The 10,557-nt window shown below is 47.9% G+C and overlaps 1 protein-coding gene and 1 long non-coding RNA gene across 2 annotated transcripts; one reads left to right on the top strand and one right to left on the bottom strand.

Moving 5' to 3' along the window:
• Positions 1-645: 645 nt before the first annotated feature.
• On the top strand, positions 646-2,015 carry LOC135370270 (uncharacterized). Its single transcript, XR_010415274.1, has 3 exons — positions 646-952; positions 1,787-1,834; positions 1,906-2,015. It is a non-coding gene; the product is annotated as an uncharacterized LOC135370270 (long non-coding RNA).
• A 791-nt stretch (positions 2,016-2,806) lies between these two features.
• On the bottom strand, positions 2,807-9,934 carry LOC135370857 (bifunctional glutamate/proline--tRNA ligase-like). The gene is made up of 3 exons (XM_064604740.1): positions 5,868-9,934; positions 4,314-4,727; positions 2,807-3,259 (listed from the first exon to the last, which is right to left on the bottom strand). Exons 1-3 carry the CDS (start codon positions 9,768-9,770, stop codon positions 2,846-2,848), a joined length of 4,731 nt encoding a protein of 1,576 aa, XP_064460810.1. The 5' UTR covers positions 9,771-9,934; the 3' UTR covers positions 2,807-2,845.
• Positions 9,935-10,557: the final 623 nt, after the last annotated feature.

Genomic DNA, 10,557 nt, shown 5'->3' with positions numbered 1-10,557 from the left:
GCACTACAACCTTTCTTTGTTTGATTTCTTTTAGATTAAACAAATTTACAGAAGTAGATAGAAGCAAGCAAATGCTACAAACGAGCATAGGCAGCAACTGTAAATGCTGTATAGCATCACTTTTGGATATAATCACTATAGCTTCAAATGTGAGGCAACCTTACAGGTGAAGAGGGCCACTGGGTATGCATGCGCATTTCTGTTTCAGAATCCGCCGTCGCTTTTTTCTCTCTCTCTTTTCCCTCGCACTTCAGGCTTATAAGCCACCCATAGCCTGGCATTCAACTTTTTCTCTTTGGTATCATATCCCCCTGTCCAACGAAAATGAAAGACTGTATTCCTGCTGAGGCAACGGAATCCCAGGAAATATGATTCCAAATCCGTTTTTCTTTTATTTATTCTGTTTTTGCGAGAACGTTTGTGCAAAACGCCGTTGCCCTGTAAAGCTAGCTTCACATCATATAACGTCATGCTGCGGGAAAGGCAGCTTTCCAGGAAGTGCTCGCGCAGCGTCGCCTTCTCGTATCTATGCAAGTCCCTGTGCTGAGTCCGAGAAGCAAATTGAAAGATTCGCGCGCAGGTTCACGCATACTTCTCTTTTCTTTTTAGCAAAACATTCGAACGTGAGCTTGCTCGATCGAGGCGACCTATTCCGATCGGTCTGCATAATGATAAGGATACGATATTGATATTTGAAATTCCCGTAGACATCTTTTGCGGCGTCAATAAGCCAAGGATCGGGAAGAAGGGAGAGGGGGATCGATGAAGGGACCGCATTGCGGATCTTCCGAAAGAAGCGGCGGAGCAAACGGACTAGATCGACGTGGATAGCAACTGGCTCTGCGGGCGGGCCCGCACCGTTTGCCCACAAATGTGCGTCGAATTCGTAGTCTTCGTGCAGAGCCTGGGGGACCTCCTCAAGGCCTCCCTGATGGCCACAGTGCGCCCCATTGTAAGCACACCACGCTTTAATTACCGCCTAATGACGTCGTAGGTGTCCACACGCATGGCTGCATGATCTGTGAACAGTGCATGGGCCAGACGACGATTCAGAATATTTGATAACGAGCAGCTCTTCGTGTAACTACTCTGCAGAGTTGCTTTCACCGTGCAACTATTTAGTTCTTTCGAGTTCTTTTTCAGTGGCTGCCGAACTTGCCGCGCGAGGGAGGGGAGGTTTTGCTGTAGAGCGGAAAGAGTGATGATAATAAAAGATAAGATATAACAACTACATACCGCATCTATCCGCATATTCGACGCACCAACAATTTGCGGAGCAATTTGGTTGATGCTTTTTACAATACCAAAGTTGGTATACATAAGTTATTATGAAGTGCGCACAAAACACACGGGCGTGTGTGTTTTGTGCGCATTCCATAATGACTGATGCTTTTTGTCTTCACATAGTTCAGGAAACTTTCGGATGTTTCGGAATATAACCACAGTTGTGTGTACCTTGAGTGTTGAAGTCATTCCCCCTCCCCTCTGTGACGATTATTGTGTAAAAAGAGTGCGTCAATTATGCGAGTAAATACAGTATCCTTAACTTTGAATGACATTGTCCTGTTTGTGCGACCTCTCGTTGGTCCACTGTCCAGCAACATCGTGTCTAAGCACCAGAAAATTGCCCTCTTTTTTGACAAGCAAAACTTACTTCATTCGTGACATATTTCCAAGTATAAACTGCTGCGGAATATCGTCGTAACTTGTTCTTCTTAATTATGTTACATTACACAGTAATAAGCTCTAGCATGACACTGCCACATATCTCCTTCTCTCCCTTCAGATGCTGTCATCCGCAGACGCTAAGCAGCGTGAAAACAACGAGAACTCAGTGAGTGCACAGCTAAAGTGCTGACCGTGATGCTTGAGCGGCAGTTTAAAACACTGTTCCGACTCTTACAGGTGACGGCAAGACCAAAGGAAGACTGAGTTGACAATGTCTCGACATATCAGCAGTTCATAGATGTAGCTGTGACATTTGTATATTGTGGGTAAATTACTTTCGTATGTGGGCATTTCTACTGTCTTACTATGCAAAGTTTCAAAGAAGCGTGGAGGGAACCTCAAGCGCACACACACACACACATATATATATATATATATTTTGTTTACCACGAGATACAAGCATACCACCTTGAGGAACTGTCACACAAAGTATTCCCTTCAGGAAGTGTATATTTCCCCGAGAAAATTTGTTTACAAGAATGGGCACAGTGATGGCGAACCCTCCCAGCTCCTTTTGGTGCGTTATGATGTCATCTCCTATGAGCATTCTTATTGGCTGCTGAGAGAAAGGGCCATCTGACCCGCGAGACTAAAGACCCTCTCGGGTACTAGGATTCTGCCCAGCACTCGTATCGTTTATGCGAATGTGCCCCAGGGCTCGTAATTACAATTTCTATGTATTTTAAAATCGCTAAAAACCCCTGTGTTAGGGAGCTAAAAAGGACGACACAACACTGACTGATGAACCAAGAAATTTTATTATGTACGACTTCTGCGTATATCCTGTTGAAATCATGTTGAAGTCCAGCCTGCTTCTCAACGCTGCCACTCCCCTGCCTAGGCGGGACTTCAACATGATTCCAACTGGATATATGAGCAGAACTCGTACACAATAAAATTTCTTGGTTTGTCAGTCCGTGTTGTATGTTCTGTCCTCCTTTTTAGCTCCCCAACACTGGGGGATTTTAGCGATTTTAAGATATAAACTGCCGAACTGCCCAGTTTTCAACCCTTGTCTGCATAAAACGGAAGGGTACACTGCTTCCACTCGCACTTCCAGAAATTACGTAGAAATCGCTTCAGCGTACAAAAACATTTTATTTCGGCACCCATTCACTCAATAGCTTCGGCCAAACAGGGTGTAGTATTGTGGCTTCCTCGTGCATGCTGGGTGGATACAGCGGTCCGCTGCGGTCATCGGGGCCGGCTGCTCAAATGGGATACAAAGACTCTTAGCCCCCATGGCCGGAGCCCCAGGTTCTGCTTCTTCACGAGCACTCTGCTTCTTGATGTTGTCTTCGCAGTCGCATTCACCACAGAATGGAGCCAAGATGAGGCACTTTTCCTCCAGTTTCGCGAGAAAATTATCCCAACTAGTGACTCGAGCTTGGAACTTCAACTGGTCTTCTTTCGCTCGCTTGAAAAGAGTTTCCTGGATGTCCTCTAACAACGCAGAGACCTTTGTGACCAGGTCGGACGTACTGATAGCCAATCGGTCGCCCGTGTCCCTGCGTACCGCTGTTACTTGATTCTAGTAAACGAAGAGAAATGCGAACATATTTAGTATAATCATAGCAGGCTCAACTACAAAATGTCTGGCATATTTTGAAGGCAGCTCTCAAAGTAATGAAGGAAAGTCTCCACCAAATGCTGTGAATACCATCAGACATTCACAAACGTAGCAAACACTGGTGCTTTGGTATAGACACTATGTGGACATGCAAGAGACTACGTATCAGGATTCAAAACAAAGCATACGAATACAGAATATGGAACATATGGAGCATACGGAATATGGAGTAACATCTGGCGTAGCTTCTTCATTGTGCCCTGCCACGAATGGCTTGCACCCTAGTTTACCAGTCACCTAGTACACGCTGAGTTAAGCTTTGACATAATACAGCAATACTAACTACCCATAAAGATTCAAACTTTGTAGTGAAACCAGACTGCGCTGAGTGTCAGAACTCCTTTAAAGAGAGAACGTGGAGGTGTTCAAATATTCATCAAGGAGAGAGTCATTGCTTTCTCTTTAGATAAACGAGAAAAATGATCGGAACTTTCACGTCACGTCACAAAGGTATACGACCGAGATAAGGGTGATTGAGGATTGCTTTGTGATACAATGAAACATCAGCAGCAGTTTTGCCTCTAATACGTGGCTTGATTGCTTGCTACAAAATTGAATTATTTTGCTGGATATACAGTTCAATTGAAATGTTTGCACCGTGACTTTAAGCACCGTAAGGAAGTATGTGAGAGAGGTGTTTTAGCTTTGATTTGTGCTAAGGGAAGATACGATAATATGAACTGAGCTTGCACACTGAGCTTGAGCTGTGCTGTTGCATTGAGGTGTGTTCATCATCCTCATCACGTGCATGTACCTCCCAGGGATAGTTGGCTCCAGAACTCTAAAGCTAAAGAACTCTAAGCATAGAATTCCTTCACGATGGTACCAAAGTGCCACAAGAATGTGAGTAAATGTTCCGAGGGGCTAGAATCTATGGGCGATTGATATGTGTGAAAAGCGACAAAAACAGTTACTTTAAAGCATGCTGCATGAAGAAGGAAACACTTGTTCACACCTGTTCCATGTCTCGGGGCCCTACTTCAAGTCGTACCGGCACACCCTTCAACTCCCAGTGGTTGAATTTCCAGCCCGGAGAGTAATTGTCTCGGTAGTCTCCTCGGCAACGCACGCCGCCAGTCGATAGCCTGGACTCTTGCGCGCGGCAGAAGCCGAGGAGCTCCTCCTTACGCTCTTGCCCGAGAGAAGCAGTTATACCGCACGGCACAAGGACGGCCTGCACCTGGGCAACACGAGGGGGAAGCACGAGACCCTGGTTGTCGGCGTGGACCATGACCAATACACCAATGGTGCGTGTTGTAAGACCCCAAGACGTCTGGTGCACGTATCTCTTCTCACGTGTTTCTGGGTCTTCGAATACGATCTCGAACATGCGAGAAAAGTTCTGACCCAAGTAGTGGGAGGTGGCAGCCTGGAAGAGATGTGATTAGAATTAACCAAAATGCAAAGTTATGTGCCTGCCTAGGTACGAATAACGACATTCGGAAGAATACTAAATATCTTGAGTGGAATATTTCGACGGGAACAATTGGGAAGAGGCAGCGAAGACGCAGCGGGTACCGATTTTTCTGAGGATACTTTAGAGAGATACCAGGCACCCATCAGTCTAAACGTCAGGCTATGTGTGTGCAGATGCTGAAGATTTTGAATAGAGAGCAACTATTTGTGCACGTGACTGTTTCGTTACAAGAATTTGGTGTTGGACATCTCCGATTATCGCGTTAGTTTCAGGCATACGCAATTCTACTGTCAGTGTGTAGGGCTAGACTTCAATTATTGGTATGAACGGATATTCACAGACATCCAAGCACACCCTCGCTGAACGAGCCGACATTCTTGAATTCCCTCACCTTCTGTGGCAGCCCGTGAAATGAACACGGTCAAGAGGTACGGCTCCATTACATATCTTTTCGAATGGATCACTTTAACTCATTTATTCCATGTGCATCATGCCACTGGAATCACCTTGCCTCATCCCATAAAACATTTCAATGACATAATAAATGATTGCCTTTCCTATATTTGCTAAGACTTGCTCTGATTTGTTTTCGTTTTATCATTATTCGTTCGGTACACGTACCTTCGTAACTTGCACTATAACTACTTCGCGACGGAGCAGTCCAACTACTTTTCAGGGGAGGTAGTTGAAACTACTTCTTTAACTTTCTTTAACTACTGCAATGTATTTTAACTACATCTATAACTACTTAACGTTGTCCATCAACACCAATCCCATTGGTAAAAGCGAAGATTTAGTACACATGCACAACACAATTGCTCTGCACCTCCGTTCTCGTCAAACAAGTAGCTCAAAGTAAAAGTCGGAAGCACAGTCGTACCATAAAGCTTGCGGCTAAATCGGAAGTAGTTAGCGCCTGCAGTAACCTAACTACTGTAGTTAACTACTCGAAATGGTAGTTTAACTAGTAGTTGCCACTACCTTTCTGCAAGTAGTTGATAACTACTTTTAACTACAATCAGGTAGTTTAACTACTGGCCATCACTGAGTGAGGGTAAGTAAAATAAAATAATAAAATAAGTAAAGTCCCACCTGGATTCCGCGACCGCTGGCTGGCACGTACGCCTCTACGGTAGTCGTGAGTTCTGCCCCGGCAAACTTCTCCTTCTCGGTTTTCCGTCCCCTCACTACGGGTATGGCCAGGAGATCCTCGTACACGGAGGCATAGTGCCCGAGCACACGGTACACTTCGTCTTGGGCTTCTTCCTTGGTGGCAAAGGCGGAGTGGCCCTCCTGCCACAGGAACTCCCGGGTGCGCAAGAAAGGCTGGGGGTGCTTGAACTCCCACCGCACCACGTTGCACCACTGATTGAGCTGGAGCGGCAGGTCGCGATGCGACTGCACCCACCTGGCGTACGCCGGGTACATGACTGTTTCGCTCGTGGGGCGGATGGCGATGGGTTCCGCCAGCTCGCTGTTGCCCGACCGGGTCACCCACGCAACCTCCGGGGCAAAGTCTTCGACATGTGCTTTTTCTTGCTCTAGAGCTTGTGCGGAGACAAACATGGGGAAGTAACAGTTTTGGACCCCCATTTCTCGAATGCGTGCGTCCAGGTAGTCCCTTACGTTCTCCCACAGCCCGTAAGCCCACGGTCTCAGGATGTAGCAGCCGCTCACGTCGTAGTATTCGATCATCTCCGATTTCGTGATCACCTGGGAGTACCACTCCGACAGGTTTTCTTCCTTCCGGGCTTCCAAGCCGAGTCGAGTCACCTTTTTGGGGCCCTCTCTAGGTGCTGCGCTTTCCTTGTCGTTTGCTTTCTCTTTAGGGACTTCCGCTCCTTTGACAGGTGCTGCCTTTGCTTTCCTCTTTTCTGCCTTGACAGCAGCTCCCTCTGGCGCCCAGTCTTTTCCGCTCGCGGCTTTGTACTCGCTTTTTAGCCTAAGCAATTCTGCTACGCCTGCATCGATTTGGGATTTTTCAGCTTTCTTCGATTTCAATTCACGAACGTGGTTGCCAACTTCTTGGATCTTCAGGCTTAGTTCATTCATAGACTCAGGTGCAACAGGAGAGGAATCCTTCTTGGGGGCTCCAACCTCCTTAGCAGTGGCTTCCTTACTTGGCGTCTTCTCTCTCTTTTGTGCGGGAGAGGGTGCTGGCTTCCAGTCCGTTCCACTCGCAGCTTTATACTCAGCCTTCAGCCTGAGCAATTCTGCGACACCTGCATCGATTTGGGATTTTTCCGCTTTGTTCGATTTCAATTCACGTACTTTGTCTCCTACACCTTGGATCTTTAAACTTAGCTCATTCAGCGACTCAAGTGCAGCGGGAGCGACGCCCTTCTCGGGGGCGCCAACCTGCTTCGCAGCAGCTTCCTTACTTGGTGTCTTTTCTCTGTTTTGTGCGGGAAAAGATTCCGGCTTCCAGTCCGTTCCACTCGCAGCTTTGTACTCTGCCTTCAGCCTAAGCAACTCGGCTACGCTAGCATCGATCGCAGACTTTTCTGCTTTCTTAGATTTCAGCTCACGGACATGGTTGCCTTTTTCTTGAATTTTTAAGCCGAGTTCCTGCAGAGATGCAGAAACCTTAGGGTCAGACATCACCTTGGAATCACCTCCTTCTTTCACAGCGGGATCTTTCTTCTTTTCTACCTTCGAAGCTGTTGTTTCAGGCTTCCACTCTGTTCCACTCAGTGCCTTGTACTCGCCTTTGAGCTTAAGCAGTTCACTCACAGCAGCATCGATCTTGGCTTTGTCCGCCTTCTTGGACTTCAGGTCACGAACCGTGTTACCGACGTCCCTGATCCTTGCACTGAGCTCATCTATTGAGGCGTGTGGGCCATTCTGTTCCTGTGCGCTAACACTGGCCTTGTTACGTTGATAAAATAACTGCGCTACTTGGGGAAGCGTACTGATGCTCTGACTACCATCAGGGACAAAAATCAACACCAGGGGAGCGGGCTTCCCGACGTGCCTTATGGTATCGGGATCGTACGGCTGGTCGCAGATGAAGTATCCTTTCCTCTGGACTTGGACGATGTCGCCTTTACGTAGCCGCTTCATTAGGGGATCGCCTTGCATCGGTACGTCGAGCCTCGTGTCTTTGGAAACAAACTGCTTAAAATCATCGTCTCTGGATAGCACTGCCTTGCTGATGATATGGTCGAAGAAGATGCAAGTACATGGCACCAGTTCTGCTGAGGAGCACAGCCACGTGACCTTGAGCGTGTTCTTGTAATTGCGGTCCTCGAGGTTAGTCTCGGCCAGCACAGCCACAGGTGCTCCCTGTGCATCCCGGCGAACGTCCGTGATTCGCAGATTACCAAGGCCAATGAAAGTGACATTGCTTCCTACGGCCATGCTGTCTGCGTCGACCCGGTCTACGAGTAGCTCTGGCCCGACATCCACTTCGTGGTCCCCGAGCTCTGCATTCTTGGGGTGCCAAGCCACCCGAATGGTGCCCGCCGCGAGCCCACTGACAGTGACGGGCACGCCCTGCTCCACAGCTACGTGCCTCGGAGCTACGGGGTCCACCACTTTCTTGTTGAACGCCCACAGCTTATCCCAGTCCATCATGACGACGGAGCGTGAGGAGCCCTGTGCCGCTATGAACTGTCTTAGAGCTTCTACTGTCATCCCACGTCGTAGAACACCCCTCACTGTTGGCATGCGAGGGTCGTCCCAACCGTCAACAACACCCGTGTCAACGAACCAGGTCAGTTTGCGTTTTGATAACACTGTGTGCATCAGGTTGAGTCGCGAGTATTCGTAGATGTGTGGTTTACGCATCCCCAGGGCGTCTAGAACCCAAAAGTATTGCTCGTCTCTGTCGTGATACTCAGTCGTACGCAGTGCATGGGTCACGCCCTCTATGCTGTCAACGATAGGGCAGGCAAAGTCATAGGTTGGGTAAACGTGGTAGCGGTTTCCAGTACGTGGATGGACCATGTTCTTGCAGCGGTATAAAGTGGGATCACGCATGCATCCGTTTGCAGCTTGCATGCTAATCTTGGCCCGAACACAACACCGTAGCCCCACTGGAGTTCCTTGTTGCATTTCCTGCCACAAGGCCAGGTTGCGCTCAATCGTATTGTTCCTGTTGACAGAATCTTGCTTTTGTTCCCGCTGAGATTTCATCACGTCCGGTTCGGTGTCGTCGACGTAGGCAAGGTTTTTCTGTATAAGTTCTTGACACTTTTGCAACATGAGGTCGAAGTAGTCGGATGTAAATGTTAGCCTGTCGTGATGAATCTCCAACATTTTCACATCTTCCATGATGACCTGCTCAAAGTCCTCTCTCTCTTTATCTGGATTGGTGTCGTCGAAACGTAGGATTAGGCGACCCTCGAATGCACGCTGGTAGTACTGGTTGAGCAAAGCTGCTTTCGCATGCCCAATGTGCAAGTACCCGCTGGCTTCTGGTGGGAATCGCACCACTACTTCTCCCATCTTTGCTCCTGGAAGCTCCACAAATTTCCCTTCTTCGCGGCATATCGCCGCCGCTTGCTTCGCTGGCACCATTGCGTCGGGCAGTTCCTTTATCACGGACTGGAAGGACGTGTTCGTCAGCAGAAAGTTGTACCATCGGCTCACATTTTCTGGCAGCTTCCCTGCAAGTCCTTTGCTGTACAGTGTGCCCCAGACAGACAGATCTGCCAACGTGACTTGATGACCAACAAGATATGTCGCGGTGGCTAACGCCTGGTTGAGTCTCTGGAGCAAGCGAGGGATGGGTTCAGTTCCACTTAGTTCCAACCAGTGATCTACCTCACTTCTCTGCAGCAAACTGTCACCGTATAAGGAGCTGGATGGAGCAAGGCGAGCAAAGTAGCGTGCAATTGCTCCAGGTGTCACGAGTGACTTTCCACTGTCGACGTTCAAACATGTGCTTTTTCCCCAGTCGACTTTAACTGTTAAGCTAGGTTTCGAGAACTCTAAAGCCAACAGAGCAACCAGAGGGGGATCAGAAGTGTTGCATGTGAGTTTGAGGTGCATATTTGCCTTTTATGCCGAAATGCAGTGAGCGCGCTTCCAAAAAACGATAAAACGGAACCAATAGCACAGCAAAAACAAACGCACAGAGATGATGTACAATGTGGCAATCTCGAGAGCAAGCACGTCACTGACTCATTCAAGCGACAGCGCAAGGGACAGCGTGTAAGTACAAATCGCTGTTTGGCCCGTCATCCTGACGCGGTAAGGATGTGGCTGCCGCGCCAAAAGTTTGCTCTGCAAACCCTTGTATGTTTGTATCCATGTATTGCGTACCGATTCTTTTAGGGTTAGCGCATTTTGTTAGTATGACGCCTTGTTACATTCAAGTTGAATCATGTGCTTTGAATCGTCCTATTTGCCTTGAACAAGTCCATAAATCATACTGTATTCATACGCTAGAGAGTGAGGGATGGGGGGATAAATAGCGACCGCGGCGGCATTGGCGTTACGTCATCTTTATTAAGAAAATATAATACTACTACTGCACGGTCACTACGGTTTATCGAACAGTCCCTCTTTCAGAATATTTTGTTTTGATCTCCACGCCTCTCCACATATTTACAGTGCAGAAAAAATTGACGGCACGTTTTCAAGCGAAGTTTCGGCGCAGCGAATACGGCGCGCGAAGACGGCGCAGCGAAGGCATGCGAAGTTTCAGGTGCGCATGCGTGAAATAGTGTCGTCTGCAAGCTATCGAAAGTGTTTAATAGCTTGGAGTGTTGCGATCTGTTTCGGTTCAGACGAAGGGAAAAGTACACCTTTCTTCTTTTTATCTTTTCATATGAGA

The sequence above is a fragment of the Ornithodoros turicata genome, chromosome 10 (assembly GCF_037126465.1).
Source record: "Ornithodoros turicata isolate Travis chromosome 10, ASM3712646v1, whole genome shotgun sequence".
In the NCBI taxonomy this organism is placed as follows: domain Eukaryota; kingdom Metazoa; phylum Arthropoda; class Arachnida; order Ixodida; family Argasidae; genus Ornithodoros; species Ornithodoros turicata.
This window is presented reverse-complemented; position numbering and strand designations above follow the sequence as displayed.